The following is a 25,302-nucleotide window of genomic DNA, read 5'->3' as shown; positions in this document are numbered from 1 at the left end:
TAATATATAGTTTTTTTTTACATAAAAGTACTTGAATTAAGAATACCATTTTATCGTTTCTTCGTAAAAGGTGTATTTCTATATTTTAGCTTTAATGATTAGACCTCATCAAGAATTTGAGAATCGCTAGCTTATTGATAAACTTATCTAGTCTCTAAACCATAATTTCATTTCCCCTCACGTGTAACTATAACTGTTATATCGTATTTTTCACCGACGCACGTGCCTGGGGATTGATTAGGACCATATGTACTAGTTCTCCAATGAACTGATAAGGCGAGCAAAACTTTCCAATAGCAATTCCCCCTCAGCTTTCTTGGGGAGGTAGGACGGCTGAAAACCTTATCGGTGACCTATTGAACACCACTGATGAACCTTGCCACCAATCAGTTCAGAGAAACGCCCACCCCATTCGAAGACACTCTTCCCGTTAGCTTTGTTGTGTCGAGCACCATTCAGTCACCGATTGTCAACGTTCCAAATCGGAGAAGTACGACACAGTCAACACTTGAACCTCAACTCGTGTGTGTTCCTCACTTGAACTCTCACTGCCGTCGTGCGCGCAAGAGGTGTAGGAAAAATTATTCCCATTTGGGACTGGTTTGACGTCACGGTAGACGTCACGCAAGTTGGGCTAAGTTGTATTGCTACTTACCGAAGTTAACTTCAGTTGCCTCAGTACCTGCGGACGAAGAACATGCAGAGGATTGCTTCTGTACAAGTGGAAACGGTAAATATTTTTTAACCATTATTTTAGTAATAGTTTAGGATCATAGGCATGGATTATCGTTATGGATTAAACATTGGAAGTCTTGTCGAAAGAATGTCTAACGATTTTTAATGATATATGTACTTCAATTTATTGATGGATATATATTGATGCTGTTATAAGGAGCAACTCTGGGAATGCTGTTTGGCTACTTGGTCCTCATCATCATTATCTTTATTCTTTTTCTTTTTTCTGATGCTTTCGCTTGGCCAGCGCGTCCTTGTGATTGCTTGCTTAGTTGCAACTCAGTTCAAATTTTTAAAATGGCAACTGTCCAAAATTTCTTTGCCTTTTTTCTTTATCGTCCGTTCTTATACTACCATTCTTATTTCTTGAAAACTGTTCTTTACTCCTAAATCATGATTGACATGAACTGTGCAAAAGTAAATCATTTAGCAAACGATTCTTTTTTCATCTTTTCCCTAAGTTACTCTCATTTTAAATTTTTTTTTTTCTCAATTTATGCTATTCTTATTCAAAGTTTTGTGTTTTAACTTAAATGAATTTATGGGATTTAACTACATAAGAGTGGAAAATTACTCTTTAAACTGAAAGCCACCTTTTCTTTTTTTCACATTGAATAATTTAACAAGAAAATTAGTTCTTGGAAATTTTATTGTGCGTTTACTCTGTATTATATTGAAATATATATAATTGCTTCGGAGATTTTTTTTTTTTTCTTATGTAACAAATTTTGAACTGAATGTTCTTCTAACTGGGTTTTTTTCTTTTCATGAAATGCATGTAATTTGGCGTAATTTTTTTTCTTTACCTTTTAATGAAATATATGCAGTTTTTAATTAAATTAAATTTATTTTTTACATTTGTTTTATTATGTTTGTTTAAAATTGTGGTTATATTTAAAAATTCTTAATTCCTTGTGCAGAACTTAGCATAAGAAATGTAGTATTTTTGAACATTAAAAGTCAGTCAGATTTGTAGATTTTTCAACGAAATGTTTAATTTTACCTATCTGTAAAAGTAATTAAATTATTTTAACTGTTCACTTTAAAGCCGTAAGGTATAACTTTAAAACTATTAACGAATTTTGCTGACAACTGTCACATATCTTAGAAAATCCCTTTTCAAACACTTCTTAGAACTTGAAAAAATAGTCTGTAATGAAATGTATTTAGCTGTGCTGTATAATAAAAATAATAATTCAACTGCATTAATATCCTGAGTTTAATTTTTTTTAAATTCATGCTTGAATTTGATGTTATTTGGATATACCGGTATCTGTGCAGGACCCAGGATTTTGAGATCATTATTATTGTGTCAGTTTATCGACCATTTCGAATACTAGAAGGATTTCTAAAAATACTTATTTCAAATGTAGATTGATAATTTAGTGCCCGTATTTCTGCTGCTAAGGTGATATTCTAGTCATAAACTTGATTCTTTTTCTTTTCTTCTTGTTGAAAATTACCCTCTGTTAGTTAACGATTTGTGCAAAGTTTTAAATCAGATTTTAGCAATGACAGATAAAATGTTTTTTTTTTTTTTTTTTTTTTTTTGTGCATTTAAAAATATTTTTTTCATTTTTAAAAAAAGTTAAATTGCGCAGCTTTGTGATGTATATTGATAGCTCAGAAAGTTGCAAAATTTTTCTTTCTAATGTGTTGCCAACATTATAAACTAAAATGCTTTACGAGACGTCTACAGAAATAATGTCACTAAAATAATGTAATTGCTATTAATTTTAAGAAATGAAAGTTTTGGGCTTCTCAAAGTTTGAAATCTTTTATATTGCTACATTTTTATATTATTTTATACGCATGTGTAACTTGTGAATTTAAAATGCTGAGAACTTTTAATTTTGTTTATTCTTTGTTGTTTCATTGGCAGCCCTGAAATTCTGCCTTAAAAATGTTTCCATGCGTTTAAACATACATTTCATCAATGAAATAGGCGATTGATAAAAGAGATTCATTTTTTTACGCTTACTTCAGCAAGTATCTTACCATTTAGCTTTTAGATGAATCTCTTAATTGAATCACTCTTGTAATTTTATGATTAAGCTAGTGATCTATTAAAACATATTTTAATTGCTATTATGTTTATGAATTTATTAAATTTATTCTAATTTTTGACTCGAAATTTAGTAAAAAACACATGTATTATTATATAATATTTCCTCAAAATAGGAATTTGTTTCTATGCTTAATTTAAAATTCTAAAAAAAAAAGAAAGACAACTCAATTCAGTTAAACGAAACTTTCAGTAAATTCTCTCTATTTCTGAGAATAATTAGCTAAGACTCATAGTGTATACAAATAGTTTTTTTTTAAGCAAAAACAACAATTCTTTTTTGTATTGTGCATTGTTCGGAAATTTTGACTTTACCTTAACTAGCAAGCGATAAATTAAAACTCACTTGGTAACTAAAAAATGACAAAAAATCATCTACAAAAATACATTTGGCTAAAATGTTAAAAAAATAGAAATAGTTAACAAAATTAATTGAAAATAATTCAGTGAAAGTTTAGTTTCCATAATTCTTTTCTTATTTTAATTAATATTTTTGAAATGCTAATTTCGCCTATCAAAAATTATGACATCTCTAAAAGTGAATCATTGTTAGGATTTGACCTTTCTCTGAATCATCGATTACGTAAATTATGTTTTCCAATCAAGCATTCACCTTTCTGCGGAGTTTTGACAATGAGAAACGATCGAAGGTTTTCCTTCCTGAATTGAATAATTTGTTTCAAGAAGGTATCTGTTACTTTAAATTAGTTCATATTCATTAAAAAAATACTTCTGCAATAAGTGTAATATAAAATCTTTTCGTCATATATATAATGCAAAATATAAGTTGTGTTGTCATTATTTTTAGATAAAGCCACTTAATTTTTAAACAGAAAGCAATAAATCGTTTTTTTTTTTTTTTATGCAAACGATAATTTTCTTATACCTTGTATCATTAATACTACATTTTTTAGCTAAATTAATTTCAAATAAATAAATCTTACAAACGAATTATTTTTGAACAAATGATAATTTTATAGCGATAAAATATTTCTATTAATATTAGATTTATTCAATTTTACAGTAATATTTATTTATTATTATTATTTTGTTTGAAATCGTTCTATAAAAGGTAATAACAATTTCGATAAAAAGAAAATATTAGAATGCTAGACGAATTTTTGAAACTCTTTATCTTTTATTCATAAATAATTCTAAACAATGTTAAAAAAAACTATTGTTAATTCATTATATTATTCAAACTTAATTTTAAAATAAATACATTTGTTTGTAAACTAAATTCTATAAAGTATAATTTTCTCAAATTTATAAATACGTGCTCTTTGTTGTTTGTTTTTTTAATTTCATATATTTATCTCTAATTATAAGTGATATAAAATAAAACGATATATAAATTATATATTGGGCAGTTATTTTTCTTACAATCTCAAAAGAAAAAGAAGAAAATTATTTTATTTTTTAAATATTTTGTCTAAAATTAAAACGGAACAGTTTTCACACACCCCTAAATTTCAAAAATAATTAAATTAGAATGAAAGCATTGGTGTGGACCTTTTCGTAATTTTACTCTGAAAAGAGTTCAGAAAAGTTTTCTCAGAAGCATTGTTTGTTCAAAATCGCTACACCAGACGCAAAAAAAAGAAGAAAAAAATGAGACAGTCTGATTGAAATTCGTGAAAAAAATGAGTTCTGTCTCATTTCAGAATAGCTGGAGGTATTTCTCTTTTATGCATTATTGACTCTTGGATCTGCTTTCTCATAGTTTCTGCGTTCGATATAACTTTGATACAAAGTTCTTGAAAATTTTGAATTTTCTTGCTTGAGAAAACTCTTTTATCATAATATTTTTTTCTTTCTTTTTTTTTTGTATAAAACTAGTTTTTCTTTATTATTATTATTATTTTAAAAAAATTATTTATTAGTTATTTATCATCTGAAAGAAATTAATTTTTTTAAACATTTATTCGTGTTTATGTTTTTGAGGTTTTTAGCTTTCTTATTAATCAAGGTGAATCAAACTTGACAAATTTGATATTTCACATTTTGTAGAAAGTAAGGGTAGGGTTATTAGATTTAGAATATTTGTCCTTATATTGATAGATGATGTATTGATTCCTTTTGGAATGTGAAAACGACTTCAAAAGCGATAACTGAAGAAAAAAAAAAAATAGCTTCTACCCAAACTTTTATCAATATCATTTGTCGTGTTTGAATCAGATAGGTTGAACTGCAGACTAATCTGTCGGTAAAAAATTAAAATTATATTTTTTAAAAGTCTTTCGCTTGTTCCTGACATTATGCAATCACTCCAGCTTACTAGTTTTTATTGTTGCTGTATTGTTTACTGTTAGTTTCAATAAAAGACTTCTATCAAAAGTTTTAGACAAGTTTTTATAAATTTTTACTTATTTATTTTCTTAGAAGAGAATTAGAAGGGTAAATTATTCAATGCTATTGTTATCTACTAAAGATCATCTGAAAAGTTTTCACCTCTTCTGCATATGATAACGTTATTCATGGATTTTGATCCTAATTTGATCTATCATAACATCTAATTATAAATTTCTTTAAACCATACTGCCTAATCATTAATGACTATGATACAGGATGAACTTATAATTTGATTCATTTGCAGCCATCATTTTCATCAGTGTCAAGTCCTTAATGAATCATTAACAAAAAATTTTGGAATAATTTATTCAAACAATGGAAGATTCCGAAATGTCAGACTATGTAATGCTGCTTCTGTTATTAGAATTCAATTTAAATTATTAAATAAAACAAAATTAGATTTTATATTGCAGAATCTTTTCATTTTTCAAGAGCACGTAATGATGATTTTGTAGATAGTGTTGTTTAGCATTATTCCACATATCCATGCCATTAAACTTTTAATAAGAATTATATTTTAAAAAACGGTCTTTTTGCTTCTTTTATACATACGCCATCAATGACATCATGCAATTAATGTCTAATTATTTCTGTATTTAATATAAATTTCTTTCTGAGTTCGCAACAATAATTTGTTTGAAAATTCTTTATTAGCTAAAATATTTCATTCCAGGTTAACATCTAAAACTTCGTTGAAAATCCCCTTTAAGTTTACATTTATTTTAAATGTGCAGTAATAATGAAACAAAAAATTCTTCCTTACTTTTAACTACTTTCATTCTAAGTTTGTTCTAACAACTTAAAATTGAAAATTCCTTATTAGTGTTTTTGTGTTTGCATTTTAAATTCGGGCTAAAAGTTCAATTGATAATTCTTTATTAGTTGAAACAACTTTCATGCCAACTTGGCACTTATAACTTGACTGAAAACTTCGTTTTAGTTTTTAAACTACTTTCTTTCTAAATCAACACAAAGAATTAACATTCTTCATTAAATTACTCTCATACTAAATTTATATTAACAACATGATTGAAAATGCATTATTCACTAGTCGCATTCCAAATTTGCACCATTTATACATTTAAAATAGCTTAAAGCTCTGTATCACAACTGTTGCCTGCATCATTTCCAGATGAAATCAAAAGCTCAGACAAAAGCGTCTTCTGTAAAACGAAAAATAAAATAAAAGCAGAACCTTAACAAGTGCGATAAGATGAAGACCCTCGCTGCTCCAAGAATGCGTTCTTCTTCCAAGGCCAGCCCAAACAAGTTCGAAGTTGAAGGAATTAAAAATAAAACAAAGCAAAAAAAAATCCACCCAAATGAAAAACAAAGAATCTGCATAAAGCTAGCATTTACCTAAGCTCCCGAGGCGTATTTTCCAAGGTGTTATGGCGGGGCCGGTTTCGACTTACTGGGCCAGCTCGAATCCCGGGCAAAGCTCGGCCCATCTCAAGGGCACCGGGGTCAAGGTATTTTCTAGCTACTTTATTATGGTCAGGTAAATACGAAGAAAAAAAATAACGAAATAAATAAAGTATGAAAGATTCCAATGCTGATGCTGCTGGCAGGTAAAGACCTGCTCGATGAAGAATGGAGGAAAGTATTTGAGATCGGCGAAGCTCAATTATAAGAAAATTAAAGATTTCTCAAGAACTCGCTTTACGTTTGTGTAATAGGATGGTGCCTCTTTCAGAGGGGAGCTGCAGCATTGCAAAAACTTGCCCGAACTATTCTGCAAATCCTAATTTCAAGTTTGGCTTTTTTTTTTTTTTTTTTTTTTTTTTTTGCCATGCCAAATTTGATTTTACTGTTTGCCTTTGTGTTCCAACGTTAAAAACGCAATTGGCGACTAATATTTAAGGGCTTTGCAAAACTGAAAATCCTGCTCAATTTTATCCCTGCAAGAATGCATTTAATTGCTGCGTTTAAATCTGGTTTTAATTGTTAAAATTTGATTGGTAAATGCAGATAATCTTTTGTGGCTGTGCACAAATTTGTCTGATAATTGCTTGAATTTTTAGTAATAATTTTCAACCATCTGGTTTTATTTGATTGCTGTTATTACTATTGTGTTAAGCTTTGATTTTGATCGTTGAAAATCCTTTCATTAATCGCAAATATTTCATGGTGTAAAAGCTTGCTGGGCCTTCTTTCACTATTTAATGCAGTTTTTTCAAATCAAGATTTGATTTCATTTCTTGATACATTTAGCTCAGTTTTTGGTCATCTAAAATCCTTTCATTAATCGCAAATCTTTCATGATGCAAAAGTTTGCTGTGTTTTCTTTCAACATTTAATGCATGTAATTTTCTCATCAATATTTGATTTCATTGTTTGATACATTGAAAATCCTTTCAGTAATTGTAAACGTTTAATGGTGTAAAAATTTGATTGAATTTTTTTTAATACTTAATGCGTTCTTTCACATTCAGACTTCATTTCCCTGCTGGGTGTTTTTTTTTTTTCAACAAAAATCTGATTAGCTAGTGCAAATAATCTATGGTGCAGGTGTTACGCGTCATTTCTTTATCTGCAATAACTAGATAGCCTCTTGACGCAAAACTTTGTTATCATTAGACTTCGTTTTATGAGTTTTTACGTAAGTACTATGAAATGCAATTGAACTCACTTGAAAAATACTTGATTTAACCTTCATTTCCAATAGGAAAAAACACGAGTTCCGTGCAACTTTTCGTATCACTTCGGTACAAAGTATCATTCAAAAGGTATCACAAAAAAATAGCTTAAAATTCTAATAAATTCCTTCTTTTGTTAATGAATTTAATGTTATGGTTTTCAAAGAATTTTAAGGTGATCTGTCTCTTTAGATATTCATTTCCCCCTCCCCTCTTTTTCTTTCTATCTTTTATGTGGTTTTTAGTTTCCGAATCTACAAAACGGATAGAATGTCGTATTTCTTAAGTAGCATACTCATGTTCTCTTTTTGTAAATTTACAGTAACTTTACTTATGCCAGATTAAGCTTCTTCGGATAATTTACCGACTGCCCCAGATTTCTTTTTAATGTTAAAAACTCATAATCAGTTCTTTCTTTCTTTTTTCCATATCCATAACCTTGCCAAACAGAAATGCAAAATGTCTCAAAAAGTTAAAGTTAAAAGTTGTTGTTTTAAATCTAAATCTCATCCTTCTATTTTAAGTAATATGTGTTACCAGAATTATTTCCATTTCAAAACGGAAAAAAACAACAACCTTATTTTCTTTTTTTCCAGAGGCCCCAGTTAGTTCCAAATCCTGGAAGTCCGCTGTCCCTCGAAAACATATACATGGCAGACATCGAGAGCTGGCTCTGCGACAACACCACACTTCTCAGGAATACCACCAACGGCTATTCTCCTGTATCGATGGATTCGATGCAGAAGATGAATGTCTACCACAATTCTGTCCATGTGAACATCCCTTCCCCATCTTCAGGGATGTGCTCAGCAGCTGAAAGTCCGACGCTGTATGACAGCCCTCCTGGAAAATGCTACAATGGGCCTCCACCCTATGTCCAGATTAAGCAGGAGATAGATGAAGATTACCAATGCTCTGGGATGCGCATGGGTCCTGTCCCAACCACTGCTATGGATTCAACCTTAAATGTGAAGAGAGAAGAAGAGGAGGATGGACTGACTGAAAGAATGGAGCAGTTGAGAAATTTAGCCGTTGAGCAAGCTGCACAAGAAATACACAGCGCTTGTAACCAGTTGAGAATCAGCCCTGGTAAGCACTGTTTTTAGTGTATTCCATTGTATTTTGACACTTTCAGCCATAATTTTTCTTCATGTTGTCAAAAAATACAGTTAAATATTTTTGAACTTCCTTAAGAACGTTCTCGTAAAATCCAAGCACTAGTCTTAAAACAAGCAGATCCAACAAAATCCTGGTTTATATCAATGACAGAGAAATCAAGACCTTGAGATACAGAGAGGTCCGCAGATGAGAAAAAACCGATGAAATTATGTACCACTAAATGCAAAGATGACAATTGATCGAAACTGTATTAAATTTTATTTGAGGCATTTTAGATTTACAGTTTTTTTTATATAATTGTTGGAGAACATTCCCCTTTTGCAAATTTTGTCACAAACTCTTAATTTAACATTTTCTAAGCATACTGTTCTTGAAATAGTCACCGAAAATTTTTTGCAACTTTAAAGGGTGTAATTTAATGAATTCTTAAGCAATGCCTAATTTTTACAAAACGGGGGATATTTTTAAAGAAATAGAACTCGGTTTCCCCTGCCAAAATTAAATTGTATTTTAATCCTCCATAAAGTATTGATAATGATATTACTAGCATAAGCATCTTTTTTAGTTCTTTTTCTTTCCCTTCTAAATTTCAAATTCTGTTTCGTTTACATCTATACAATTGTTACTAAAATTCCTTGTTGCAGATATATTGAAGATATTTGTTTGATTCATGGATTTATGAGATATTCTTAGAATTCCTAATGAACCAATTCTGTTTGGTAAAATCATAAATTAAAAATTCATATCAATTAATTTCATTTTCGAAAATTCGATTACATTTTTGTCAGGAAAAAAATATCAATAATGTATACTTCATAATGTATGTCATTATTGAGATAAGTAATATTATTTCGGTACATGCAAAGAAAGTGCATATTCTCGTATCTTAAATGTTTGAAAGTTTATTTTTATTTATTTATTTATTTATTATTTTTTTTCTTTTTAGTCTTTTAGTCATGTGATTTCTTTTTAACTTCCACGTTCCATTACATAAAAGTTAATTTCCAAAAGTAAACTGAAAAACGCGTTTTCAACTATGCAAAAAAAGCTCGAGGCAAAATTAACTTTTCCCGACGCTAGAACTACTTTTGAATAAAAATTAAAATTAACAAAGACATCGCCGAATTTCGCAACTACCACTCAAGATTTCTATAATTTGTTTTGGCAGCAGTAAACATCCGGTTACTTCGGCGTCAAAAAACGCTTTTCAAAACACTGTTCCACCCTGGCTTTGGGTTGGATACGAACATCAACAGATAACTTATAGAAGAAAAAAAGTGGTTCTTTTAGGAAAGAAATAAAAAAAAGAAGAAAAGAAGGCGAAAAAAGAAAGCTCTGGCACGACCTATTTGTAAAACAGAAGCTGCCTTGTTGTGGGCGATTTGCAACAAATCTGTACTTGAGAGCAGTGACCCTCGATCACTGTGATTGTGGCTCCTTTGCAGTGGCTGTTACTAAATACCTGCTATTCTTATCTGTTAAATTAAAACGAGAGTGATTAAAAGAACAATTTTGACGTTCATTTGCAGAATTTTTTAGCTTTTTGTTTTTACATTTTTGGATCTTTTGCAATTCTACGTGTATTTCGTGGTAGAAATGCGATCATGCATGGTGCCAAATTACTTCTTTTATAGAATTGAATAATATGAGGCAATTATTGGGGCTAATACAAAATCCGTGACCATTTCTTATGCTGGATTGTTTCTTTAACTATTTGTAAAGTTAATAGTCCTTTTTCATGTCCTTCAAATGACATTCCTAACATTTTGAAAAATTTTTTCAACGAAGCTGGATGTACGGCAAACAAAGAAAAAGTATCCAGATCTCAAAACACATTTTTGAGACTTGATATTTTAAAGTTAAAATACTTTTAAAATAGACACGTTAATAACACGTTCTGCAGATAGAAAACACTTATTATTAAAATTTAAACTCCTTTTTCTAGTGAATTTTAAAGACTGGAAAACATGATATTGAGAAATTCCTAGAAAAAATGTAATATTAAAAGGAATGTTATGAAGAAAAGTCATATGCGTCTTTAAAAAAAAATATTAAAAAACTTGTCATTTAATGCAGTAATTCATTGCAGTTTTTTTTTAAATCAAAATTGTTTGAGTGAGGCATTCATTTTAAAGTTTTGATAAATTGATTTTATTAACCAGTATTTTTCTTTTTTGTTTTATTTTCCAATTTATTTAATAGCAAGGCTTTATAAATTTTAATTTTATATCGAAAAAAATGAAATTTACATCATTTTTTTTTCTGTTTATGTATTAGATTAATAATCAATTAATAATGCAGTTTAAAGTCTTTTTTTTTATTTCATTTTTAAAAAAATCAATTGCATTACTATTTGATGCAAAATTATTCTATTTTGACGGCCTTGAAACTTTTCTCTCAAACTTTGGATTTAAACAAAAGAAAAAAAAAAAAGAAACAGAAAAATATTTCTTCACCAAGATTTTGAAATTTACCAACATAATTACATTTGCTCCAGTTTTTAAACCACTGACGTAAATCAATGAGTAATATTTCAACTACATCTTTTTTTTTTAATGTTGAACTAATAGCTGTATATTCAAATACCTAATGTCCATCGAATATGATTAAATAGTTTTCAGAAATTCAGAATCACTGTTGTTTTTTATTAAACTTACTTTTTATGGATTTCATTTACTAGTTATCAAACATTGGTATTTCACAATAATAAAACTAAGCTTGGCTAGGGCATGACCCTATAATAAAAAAGAGAGAGTGTTCATTGTTAATTTATAACTCTCATTTTAATTTCTTCGGTGTTTTATAATTCAGTTCCGTAAATGGATCTACCATTCATCAATATTTTCCTTTTAACTTGCGAATTAAAAATGCCCAAGATGCATGCTTACAGTGATACCAAAAGAAAAGTATGTCTTATGTTAAAATGTAAAGTCTTTGGTTCGTGAAAAAGCTTTATTCCTTACTTCTTGCAATCAAATTTCCACCTTGGGACATGCCCATTTTTTTCCCCTGTTAACTTACAAATTAAGGGATAATCATCACAAACCTCCAACAGGTGTCTCAATTACACACCTGTATCATCTTTAATTGATCACTTGGGCAATACTTCATTCTAGATTTTTCCACGATCTACTTTCCTTCTTTGATCAAAACATCAAAAAACAGCATTCTTTCCCTGACTGTGCCCCCCAACGTATTTCACCTCCCAGTGACGCAATTGGTAACCCGATTTCACACTTGATGCCAACAAAAAAAAATCATAAGTTCCTATCTTTTCACGAACCACGCATAAAGCTCTCAAGAATTTCCGACAACCACCTTTTTCCTTCCTTTACCCCAGAGAAGTAGGTCGTAGCACCTAGGTGTTCGTGGAATAGAACGATAAAGAAAAAGTGGAATTCAGACCTAAGATTCATTCCAGTATCGTGGGTTTGTCCCAGTCTAATAGCCTACTGCCCAATAAATAACCAATCGGATTAACAAAGCACACGCGGCAGGAAATAGTTCTTGTCGATTATGAATTCTGTTCGAAGTAACGCTTGACATAACGTTGTCAATAGAAGATCTCCGAGGTTCAATAGCACTGTTCGGTTGAAGGTTTTTCTTTCTTTGTTTGTTTGTTTTTTGCTTCTTGTTACGGTTGAGTTGACTTTCTTCGAGGTGCTTGTCTTCGCGATTTTTATTAGTAGGTCAAATCTGGCATTTTTGGGGGGAAGAGTTTTATTGCGTGCGGATTGGTAAGTGCTTAGTAAATATGAAAAGGCGAAAAGGAAGATGAATTTCATATGCGTCATGCTTGGATTTATGAGGTTCTATTTACCTTATATTTTTTCGGTGTCTCCCTAACCATGCATTTCGAAGTGAGGTCAGTTCGGAAAATGGTAAATGTTTTCTTGGCACCATATGTGAAATGAATAGTGGTGTGAATCATGTGTTCTTTCTTTAACAAAGAAATAGATCAAAAGAAATAACGCCTTTGATATTCTATTATTGTGCTGAATGTCCTTCCATTTGTAATTGTGAAAAAGACATTTACTGCTGGAGTGGCATTTAATATCAGCACACATTAAAATTTTTTGCACATATTTCTTTTGGCACTGATTTTTTGAATAGCGGCGGCCGGTTTCATGACGATGAGACTTTAATAATACTCATAATTCTTTTATTACATTATGTATTCATCTCAAAGAATCTTTAAACCATCAAGACATTAAAAGCATTCTATGGATGCTATTCGAATGTTTTCTGTGGGCATTCTGAACTTTAAATTCAAGTAACACAAATTGCTTGAGAAATATGAAGCTGTCAACTGCAAATCAGATCATCTTATCTTTGGTATTAATGATACTGTGAAAGAACCAAAAGATTTGGAAATCAAAAAAGTTACAATAAAAATTTACTGGCAGATTGGATTTAATAAAAAAATCATGAATGTAGTTTTTTTAATGTTTTAATTGTGCATAATTTTATTCGCATAAAAGCATTTCATTTCCATATCTCCAAATTCTATTTGCTTAAAATTGCATGATTCTAATAAATATTAAGGTTATGAAAGATTCTATTAAAATGAGTATAAAAATCAAATTAGTCAAATTTAAAACAATCCACGTTTCCTGTATCAAAACTTATTCATTCATAAAGATTTGACGAAAAATATTCATCATAATTCCAAAAATCCTTCTATCTACATTCTTATTGTTCCTTCATTAATTGACACATTTGTTCCGAGATTTTCCTGATTCTGTTGTAAAATATTTCTTTAACCTTTAAAATGTAATTCTTGAACCTTAACATTTCGGAATTAATTATCAAACTTGCCTTAAAATAACAATTCTTCTAGTTTTTGAGATTTTGATTTTGCATAATTTTATTCGAATAAAAGCATTTCATTTCCCTAACTCCAAATTCTATTTGTTTAAAATTGCATAACTCTAATAAATGCCAACATTATGAAAGGTTCTATTAAACTGAGTATAAAAAACAAATTAGTCAAATTTAAAACAATCCAAATGTTATGTTTCCTGTATCAAAACTTATTCATTCATAAAGAATTGACGAAAAATAATCATCGGAACAGCTTCTATCTACATTCTTATTGTTCCTTCATTAATTGACACATTTGTTCCAAGATTTTCCTGATTCTGTTGCAAAATATTTCTTTAACCTTTAAAATGTAATTCTTGAACTCTAACATTTCGGAATTAATCATCAAACTTGCCTTAAAATAACAATTCTTCTAGTTTTTGAGATTTTGATTGTGCATAATTTTATTCGAATAAAAGCATTTCATTTCCTTAACTCCAAATTCTATTTGTTTAAAATTGCATAACTCTAATAAATGCCAAGACTATGAAAGGTTCTATTAAACTGAGTATAAAAAACAAATCAGTCAAATTTAAAACAATCCAAATGTCATGCTTCCTGTATCAAAACTTATTCATTCATAAAGATTTGACGAAAAATAATCATCGGAACAGCTTCTATCTACATTCTTATTGTTCCTTCATTAATTGACACATTTGTTCCAAGATTTTCCTGATTCTGTTGCAAAATATTTCTTTAACCTTTAAAATGTAATTCTTGAACTCTAACATTTCGGAATTAATCATCAAACTTGCCTTAAAATAACAATTCTTCTAGTTTTTGAGATTTTGATTGTGCATAATTTTATTCGAATAAAAGCATTTCATTTCCTTAACTCCAAATTCTATTTGTTTAAAATTGCATAACTCTAATAAATGCCAAGACTATGAAAGGTTCTATTAAACTGAGTATAAAAAACAAATCAGTCAAATTTAAAACAATCCAAATGTCATGCTTCCTGTATCAAAACTTATTCATTCATAAAGATTTGACGAAAAATAATCATCGGAACAGCTTCTATCTACATTCTTATTGTTCCTTCATTAATTGACACATTTGTTCCAAGATTTTCCTGATTCTGTTTCAAAATATTTCTTTAACCTTTAAAATGTAATTCTTGAACCCTAGCATTTCAGAATTAGTCATCAAATTTGCCTTAAAATAACAATTCTTCTTCAAGATTAAAATGAACAACATAATTGCAGGAGACACGCTTTATTATGCCGGAACCGAATCCTTTGAAAGTATGATGAGCGTCTTGGAAGACAATGGGACAGCATTGAGGTGAAGGTGTAGCTTTCTTCTCACGTTTAATGAGACCATTCAATGGCTTCTGTTGCGACGCAGAATATAAAATTCGAAATATTTCGCCCACAAGAAGAAATCGACATGATTCAACATCGGGGCGACCTAAATCGAACCACCCAAGAAGCAATTTGTTTCTTTTTAAAATTCATTTCCTCTGTGAAATAACTGACAGCAGTATTTTTAGATTCTGCACCAATAGATAATTATTTGCAAGCCTTTTTGCCATTTGTTTTTCGCTAATTATAATTTTCCACTTTTAGTTTAAAGTTTCTTTTAACCGCAAAAGGTCAAGAATATTAAAAATATTCCCTCGAGACATAGAAAATGTTTTCCTTCAGGCAAGGAAATGCAACTAATGAAGAATTCTTTAGAACGTTTTTTGATTGGAAGAATTATTCTGTTCCTACTAGAATGAGTCACTGATATTCTATTTTTGTGTGGGGGGGGGGGGAGTTATTTGAACAATTACCTTTTCACAATGGGTTTGAGGAAATATTGCTTCTGCTGCTATTAAATCAACGAAAGGGTTTTACAATTTTATTATTTAAGCCCTTATTAATACGATTTATTTTAAAATTTCAATTTTTGTAATATATTATCTTGAAAATTATCTGGTAGCTTTTGTTTTTCTGAGACAAATTTTGCAAATCGCAGGCATTTCTTTTAATCCTCACTTTTTTATATACACCATCACTATTTTTTCTAAGCCTTTTCATCACATTATCTGAACCTTAATATATATAAATTAAATTTCTATACGTTTAAAGCACGAAATTATCGACGACAATATAAGTATAACGCTTTGTCCTTGTTATCTTTAGAACAGAATAACTAGAGTAATTTTGTTTGGATTTTAGCTGGCTTGAAATATGTTGTTAGAAATGTAAAAATCTCAGAGGTGTTCGTAAATGGCCCATCTAGCTCAAAGGGGGTGGAAATGATGGAGTGTTGAAATTTTACACTATTCGCTACAACGTTCATTCACCATTTCGCTGTAACTTTCTTAATTGTGAAGATAGAACTGTTCTAACTTTTAGATAGAAGATAGAACTGTTCTAACTAACTTTTCACTGTTTCTAACATCAACAATTTTTGTTGCCAAATATTAACCTGGATATGAAGGAATCTATCTTTGCCTTCCAGTTTGCCAAGAGGGATTTTTTTATTTTTATTATTTATTTATTTATGTATGGATAGATGTTTTTTGACCAACGTGAATATTCAACATATTCCTTATAGTATTCTTTAATGATAAATCAAAGAATATTGCTTATCTGCTATTTATATGAAATGCTACACAAGTTATTTCGCTTGAATATTAATCAACTTTAAATTGTTATCGAAAATGATAGAAGAAAGAATATTCTAGCTTACTACTACTTAAAATTCAGTTTGGGAATTACTTGAGAATTAATCAATTATTCCAAATTTAATCTCTTTTGGTTTATGGATCATAACTATGCATTCACCATTTTTGCTGTCAGACATTTTTTTTTTTTTTTTTTTTTTTTTTTTTGAGATGGAGGGGAAAAAAATTATTCTCGCATAAATAGAATCTTTCAAAATCGTCCAAGCAAATGGGCAGGAAATAAGGCATGACTGTGGTTGACTTAATCACGCCATGGTCCGACGTACACAGCAGCAGCTGCATCGGCCAAAAGGGAAGTTGCACCCCCCCCCCCATACTACGAATTACAACGGAAGTTAGGAATAATTTTTTTTTCTTTTGTTTTGCTTCTTATTTCATAAATTATCAGTGACTGTGAAATTTAATGACCACTGACGTCTTATAAGCAAATCGGAAGTAAAATGATGTCAAGAGGAAGAATTAAGACTTTCTGTTGGTGTAAATTGGCTTACGTATTTCTTCAAACATCCGTAATAAAATGCCAAGGTTTAATTGATGAAAGTTTATTTGTTCTTGTGAAATATTTTGCGTTATTAGATAATGAGCAAAATTTCTTTGAATGCATTGTATTGGAAAGGGAAAAAAACTGCAAAAGATTATGAAATAAAAAAGCAAACGATTATTTCTAGATAAAAAAAATGAGAATTTTTCGCTAAATTAAGAATTTCAAATGAAGTTAAACTAATTAAATATGAATCTGTAGATGATTAAGAAATTTTATTCTAAATACTGCCTTTAATAAAAACTTTAAAATAGATTTTTTTTTTTTTTTTTGCAAGCAGAGGCTTTTTAGTCTAGTCATACTGAAATCCCATGAATCATTTGTCTTTTATCAGCTAAATCAAGTCAGAGATAAAAGGGTGACAGAGAACAGTTAATAATAAACTTCTAAGCACCATCTTTATCACTATTTTACAATGAAAGAAATTTTTAAGATAATGTTTTTTGAATTATGATTATTAATTGTTCAAGTTATCTAAATTCCTGCTGAGATGTACATTTTTTTTTTTTTTTTTTTTTTTTTTTTTTCATTTCATGGTTGACATTGTCTGCTGCAATAAATTATTTGAATTATTTATTTTCCTGTTATAAACTATTCTATGCATCATTTTCTGTAAAAAAAAATTTTAATAAAAGAAGAAAGAAGGAGTTTATATGATTTTTTAAAATTTAATATTTAACTATACTTGGATTAAAAATCCTATTTTACGCTCTAATTCAAGACATTTTATAAAATAAAAATATATAAAAAAGACTTAATATAAAATCAGGAAAACTACTGGAACCGTTAATTTTCTTTTCCGCTCAGAATAATATCACGTGCATTTGGCAGGAAACTGGACAAAGTCTACTTAATAGCGTGCATGTTTTGAAATATAACGTGATAATTTGCCACCGTCAGAATGATATACAAAAGATTTAAGTTTCCGGCGCCCTTTTAGCCATTTTTTTTAATTTTATTTTTATCGAAGTTTTCCCCCACAACAAGTGTTGCTTATCTCCTGTTCAGGATCAGTTCAACAATACACAACACAGAAGCAAAACAATCGCCTTGCTCTGTGGGATTTGGATTTAGGTCCTGCAGCTGTTCTTCAAAGTTCTTTTCTTCTGATGAACGCGAATTATCAGTTTTAATTTTGCTTATTTTTTTCTTTTCTCTATCATAGAACTCTTTATCTTTGTTCTGGTAAAATGTTTTTTTGTTTAATTGTTCATTTGAGACATTTAAGCTTTGTGGCAGATTTACCACTTGGGACTAAAATCAGAAAAAGACTAAACTTATTATTTTTTAAAGAATATTCTTTCTTTATTCTCTAAACGAATATCAAGGAAAATTTAGTTTAATTGCCATAAAAATACAAATAAAATTGCTTTAACTTTCAGTTTATTGTTATTCTTTTAACTTTAAGAATACTAAAGAAATAAGAACTTTCTTTCTTTAGATTATTGACTAAGTAAAAATATTCTTTAACTAAGATTCTATTAACTTGGTAAATACGTTTGTACTTAGAGAATAAGTTAAAGCAGAAGATCTTAAAGTATAAACAAGAACTAACTGAAAATTATTATGAATTTTAATTTCAAGTGGAGAAAATTTTAAAGGCTCTAGGCTAAAATACTCTGCTTATGTATGTATCTCTGAATTGAATATCTAGATCAAAAAATTTAAAAAGATGCAGAACTAAAGCAACTTACTTCTGATTTCAGAAGTATTTTCTTATTATTATTTTATGCAAGGTTTTATATATTTAAAATTTTTATTTTCCAGATCCAGCCTTGTGGAGTGTGGATGACGCAAAAGCTTGGTTATTATGGATACTAAATCAGTACAACATGAACACGGATGTTCTACAACATTTCAACGTTGATGGCTTGGGTTTATCAGCACTTTCGGAAGCCTATTTCAGACAAAAAGTACCAAATGGCGGAGATCTCATATATGCCCAATTGGACATCTGGAAAACAGGTAAAAATCAGATTTTTTTTTCCATTCTTGTAACAATAATTGAACAAAATAAAATGAATTGAGATTAAAATAAAACATATTTTAAGTGAAAAATTATAAATGAAATATCGGTACAATTCTAATTTAATGGCGACCAAAAAGCGTCAAGAAAAATTTTTGTCAAATTATAAAAATACGTTCAAGTGCATTATTATTTATTATAAAAAATTTTGAACCTGCGAATCACATGACTTTGACGATTGAAATCGCCAAATTGGCGAAATTTTTTCTTGCTGTCTTTTAGTTGCCGTTACAATCGACAATTATCGAAATATCATATAGCATTAAAAAAAAAAAAAAGATTAAAGGAGAATTTCGCTCAGCTAATGGAACTTTGTAATAGTAAATTTAGTAATAATTTTTCACTGCTAAAGTTTTCAGTATTCATTAAGTGAAAAGTGAGAGCAGTTCTTGTTTTGTCCAACGCGTTTACTTTTAAAAAATTAATCACATTTCTAAAAAAATAATTTGAATGTTATTATCTTTTATGACTGGTATTCCAAGCAGTGAATGCATGCATAACACGCATATGGAATTGCGTAGAAAAATCTCAGACTTTTACACCTTTGTGATTCGGTTTCGTTTAAATTGTAGATTCGTTTTCTGGTTAATTGTTTTTTGTTTTGTTTTTTCAAAAATTATTTGTAAACCTTCGTAGTAGTTTTAATTTCCTATTGGTTAAAATCCTCGATACAATATCGGCGTCATCATCGATATATTTATGTTTTCTTTTTAAATATATTGGTAAAGTGCGTTTAAAAAATAACGTCAATTAATTTAAACTGGCTAATTTTGTCGATTTATTGAAGTCGGTTTGAGTTGGTTGCGTTCAACAAAATTGTGCTCTTAACTTTCGAATGCTCATAAAACAGCTTGGCTTCCTTCAGAATGTGTTCAGCAAATTCTTCTTCTTGAGAAACTGAGAAAATTGGCTTCCCTTTTTCAAGCGATTTTCCTAAAGATTAAATTACAGAAATTTATCTCGTATAAGATGGGTTCAGGAATTCTAAATAATCAATCAATTCCTGATTTTTCTCTCTGAAAAAGCTTCAATAGCTGCTTTTAGTTGAGTCTTTCTCCGTGATCCCTTATTATATAATTTTGAGGCATGTATAAAATAAACAAGATACCCATTACGTAATAGATTTTTAATACGAAATAATACCGCGCATAGCTGCGGAATTATCTTTACGGTATTTATTCATTCAGTAGGCATTGTTTCAATTAAAAGTAGCTACATTTACTTAAAAAGAGACATTGTATTGAAAAATTCTGGATGGATTCTGGAATAATTTGCATGCATATATATATATATATATACAAAAAAAAAGTCATTTTTTTTTAAAATTAGAGGTCCGAAATTATGATGAAAACGTCTATTCCTTTCAATATCTGAGAATGCTTGAATAAAAACGAAGAATTAAAATATGAGAAGTTTATTCATGAATCGTCTATCATTAAAGCAATTGATACAAAACCATTTCCAGCGCATTTTACTACCGAAAACAACTGTTGTTATTGTGGAATTTTCCATTGCGCGATATTACATCGTTCTCCTCTAAAAATATACTTGAAAGCATAAGTTTGTTAAAGCAAATTCTAATTTAAAAATCAAAAGCAAGCAAATTATAGCGTCTTATGCCAAAGCGTGTAGAAATTCCCGAGTTTTCTAATCATTTTGCTGGTTCCATTTTTAAAATAGTCTTCTTAATTATTAAAGAAGTTTTTTATTCAGAATTATTAATTCCATTAAATACTTTTTCAATCTCTTTAGATGATTTACTTATAAATCAATCTAAGTTATAAAAGTATTTTTTTTTTCAATCTCACTTGTGTCAGTTGTTTTTGAAAACGTATTGAATATATTAAATCAAAACAATATTCTTTTGAAAGAATAAAGAGAAAAATAAAATGGCGTCGCGACAGCAATTTGAGAATCGTCTGCTTTGACTTGCATAAGAGAACATAAGACTTCTCACTTAAAATGCTAAGAACTTTTTGATTAGAGAACTCGATGAGTGATTTTCTTCCGCGGTATCTTTTTACCTACTCCATTTACAAAAGTGCTTTGGTAATTGGTGAACTCATGCGACATCATAAAACAATGTCGCGTTTGTGGTGGTCTGTAAAAAGATACATCGCATTTGGGGTCATTTTCATTTTCGTAATGCTCTTAAAAGTTCAAGGACCATCTCAGAGAATTGTTACTTGATCTGTCTATGAGCTATATATCATTGGCGCCAAAACTTTTTGTTTAAAAGAAGATAACAGACTTTTCATGATTAATGCGAATCGACCGGGACTAATCATAAACAATAAAGAAGCTTCAGATGCCCATATTTTGGCCTATTATGGATTGTTCTACGACGAAATATAGAAAACATTGAATCTATCCGACGTGAAAGGAAATAATATGCTCTAGAAGAAAAAAAAGATGCGGAAAACTGTGTTCTTCAATTCTTTAAGTGATGATTCAGAAAAAAATAGACTTAATATTCTAACGCCCTTCTTTCTTTCTTTTTTGGCTGGCAGAAATATTGATTTAAAAGGTTTGAAATCATTGAAGTTTCATCAATTTTGTGATTATATTAATATAACTGAGAATAAATATTTTTTTATGATGCAATATTTTATCCTGCAACTACCAATTTAAAATATAACTGGTTCACCATTTTTTTTATGAAATTTTGATAAGCATTATTTTTTAATATGTATGACTACTTAAGAATGCATGATTACTCTGATTATAACGTTGGAAATAGAATTATTAAAATTGTTCCTTGCTAAACTTTAAATGATTACTTTTTAAACAAGTTAAATTGGTTAAATTATTTTTCACTGAAGTATTACAAACGATTTTTTATGGACATTGTCATTATTAACCTTATCTAAATTTAAAAAAATATATATGTGTATAGTTAAAATAAGCCATCGAGTAAAATTTCAGAAAATATTCCTTTATTTAATTTAGAATTCTTTAAAATCTAATTCATTATATGAATCGTTATTCATTCTGAAGAAGTGCAAGATGCCAAATCTTGTTTTGTATTGAATTTTTTTTTTAATTCGATAAATTAAAATAATATTAACCAGTAGGAAAAGAAAGAAAGAAAGAGAAAATTAAAATTTGGATGTTGTAGAAAACTCATAAATCTTTCGGCAATGTTCTAAAAAAATAATGGAGATACGCTTCGCGATTGCATCCAAATACCATTTCCTTCCTCTATTTTGCATTCCAAATTCCTACAAATTTAAAGGAAATCTTTAGTTTTTAGTGATTATATAGTTTTACGTGATGGCAATACCTGGGAATTAAGATAACCATCTCTTTTTATCTCAACGGCAAGTGAGCATTCACAAAAAGCAGTGCAAAATTTCTTAAATTTTTACTACCTCAGCTCTTTAAAAAGCATCTTTGTTCCGACCCGCGAACCACAAAAACAAAATCGCTTCGATACATTCCATTGCATTCGTAATTACCTCCTATCGTCTTTTCCCTGTAGAAAGAGCATTGCCATGAATCAGTAGTAAATTTCGTCTTTTCCCAAACCGCAACTGGAAAGAAGGAAAAAAATCCAGAGAACATCCAGTGGGACAAAGAAAAAGAAGAGGAAAAAAAAACTTACTTTTTCACTTTTTCCACTTGTTTGTTTCTAAGCATGTGCGAAAGTCATTTCTAGAGGAAAAGCCACCACCACAAAGACAATTTTTTTTCCCCATCAAAATATTTCGTTGGACCACTTTTGGGAGGTGCCCTTAAATGTAGAGATGAAGTCATCGTTATTACTACCCGTTGGCCAATGACCTCTCTCAGTTTTTCGTGACTGCCACTTGTAGAGACCACGCCTACAACTGCACGAACATCGCCACTGGAATTGTTTCCGAGAAATCTCAACTAACGTTAAGGGAAAGAAAATGGAAAAAGAAAGCGGTTCTGGGATTTTTTTTATTCTTTCATCTTTAATTTATAACAATCTTGGAGCTTTCTTCCCTAACTTAAGAGTTTTAAGATGTTCACCATTAATGTGTTGATTGCTAATTTTTTAAAATAATAAATAATCTGTTAACAATCACTTTCATTCCTCTCCCCCCCCCACTCTAAAAAAAAAATTAGAAAGTTGCTGGTTCTATAAAAAAACAAATCTTCGAATAACATTTAAACAAGAATGTTTTGAAAGTAACTTTAACTATCAAAATCATAACTTTTCCATGAATTCCAAATTCTAATTCATGAACTATTTTTAAATCACAATCATTTTAAATCTACTAAAATAATATAGGTTTTTAAAAAATTCTTGCGATAATTTATTCTACATATATTATAGTATTTTGTTCTATTCTCTATTTTATTCTATTCTATTCTATTCCAAATATTCTTTTCATCAAACTATTGCATGTTTGTAGAATGGCGGTGGATATTTTTTTCTAGTTTTCCATTATAATTGTCAACCAACTCTATAGTGTTGTTGTTTTTTTAAAAAAAAGCAATAAATATTTTGTATGAGACTTTCAATTGATATAAGAAGTTGGAAAACTTTACACTGTTTTATATAAATTTAATTTTAAACAAACACTATCTACATTCGTGCTCTATCTTTGATGTAATGAAGATATATCCTTAATCTAGCTCATGCATTTCATATTCAAGATAAAATTTTACTAAGTCGTATTTATTTCTATGATTTTAGTAATCGAAAGTTTTTAAAAATATTCTTTTATTGTTCTGATACCAAATACTCATGACAGTTTCCAAATATATTAAAATAAAGAAAAAATAAAAATAATTACATTATTGTCTAAAAAGGACAATCATCAAATAAAATATATCTTTCATTTTCTTACAGCCGCCAGTCTTCAACGACATAACAATCTTATATCTCAACAACAACAACAACCTCAACAGAGTCTGTTAACTTTCCGACCTGAAGACAGCATGCTGGACATGAGCAGTATTCTAGATCAGTGGCCGGCATACCAACCCCACCAACGCATGTCACCCCCGGCTGGATCCAGGGGCGGTAGCATGGTGGTTGCCCCTGACAGTAGTAGTTCAGTTGCATCACCTGAAGGAAGCCACGATTTTAGCAGCGAAGGAATGCAAAGTGATGGTAAGTTGAGAATATTCATTCATTTCTCCGAATTGTGTGCATGAAAAATATTTTAGATTGCAAGTCAACATTTTCAAAGTTGCATGATCTATAATGCAACCTTGACAACAAAATCAGCATAAGAAATTGAAATTTAAAATCTATTTTGACTTGATATAATTGTTGCACATATGCAATATAGTTTAAGGTTTAGTCACATTTCATTTGATATTAGCATTTTCAGTAGATGACGAAAGTGACGAATAATGCTTACAGCGAATTTGGATTACGCTAGCGGTTATTAAAAATGCATTCTGAACTTTTAATTGATGACTAATTAAAAAAAACGATAAATATAACTTTTCTTAATTTGTTTTCACTTTGCAATTGTTGAAAAATTTTCTCAGTTAATCCCAAAGTATGGTAATTATCTATTGATTTGAAAGATTATAAATTGTTAAATTAATAATAATTTGAAGAAAAAATCTTTACATCATAAAGATATAATAATTAATTACGAACCATTATAATTATTTTTTAAAATCAGAAGTGCGATAATTAATACTGATTCTTATTAATTTTTTATTATCATTTCACCTTTTTCATATTATAGGAAATATTTGAGTAAAAAATCGTTTGGTTTTATATTCAAATATTCCTCTAAATTTATTTTCTTTTTTTAATCTGTTCTTTCGTTTATGCATTATTTTCGTAGTAATTCTAAATCGTATTCTAATTCGTAGTAATGCATTCAATTCTTTTGATGAAAAGATCTTCATTTAGAGAAATAATTTTTAGTTTTAAAGATAATATTCGCAACCACATAAATCTAATTATTAGTTTTGTGAGAAAGACTTGGCGGCACTTTCGGTAGCCATTCCCTTTTCTCGAGTTTTACCATTATCTGCGATTTCAAAAATCCCTTAGCTTAATATCTATTTTTTTCCTCCGTTTTCATCACTATCTTCCACTCAAATGATTCTATGGAATGTATAAAAAACTGCTCTCCCCTCCCTGTAGACTGCAATTATTGCACAAACAACCATTTGCCTTGGAGCATGAAGCATATAATCAAATAAAAAGGCATGCGTTACAGGGGGAGAAAAAAGGAGCAGATCTTGAAGAAAAGTAGAGTGAAAAATACAGCATCTACCAATAAAAATTCATCATTGGGAAAGCGGCCAAACCAGTTATCGAAAGAATGCTGTCTTCGCCTAAGG

The 25,302-nt window shown here is 29.5% G+C and overlaps 1 protein-coding gene across 1 annotated transcript in view; it reads left to right on the top strand.

The window, feature by feature from the left end:
- The first annotated feature begins 475 nt into the window (after positions 1 to 475).
- LOC129981027 (DNA-binding protein D-ETS-4-like) overlaps positions 476 to 25,302 on the top strand; it is a 31,241-nt gene continuing 6,414 nt past the window's right edge. Inside the window, exons 1-4 of the mRNA XM_056091632.1 lie at positions 476 to 730; positions 8,388 to 8,880; positions 18,759 to 18,956; positions 23,840 to 24,103. Of these exons, the coding sequence (XP_055947607.1) occupies positions 698 to 730; positions 8,388 to 8,880; positions 18,759 to 18,956; positions 23,840 to 24,103 (988 nt within the window). The 5' untranslated portion in view covers positions 476 to 697. The remainder of the gene's footprint in view (positions 731 to 8,387; positions 8,881 to 18,758; positions 18,957 to 23,839; positions 24,104 to 25,302) is intronic.

The sequence above is a fragment of the Argiope bruennichi genome, chromosome 8 (assembly GCF_947563725.1).
Source record: "Argiope bruennichi chromosome 8, qqArgBrue1.1, whole genome shotgun sequence".
Taxonomy (NCBI): domain Eukaryota; kingdom Metazoa; phylum Arthropoda; class Arachnida; order Araneae; family Araneidae; genus Argiope; species Argiope bruennichi.
Note: the sequence above shows the minus strand (reverse complement) of the source record. Positions and strands in the feature narration are given on the sequence as shown.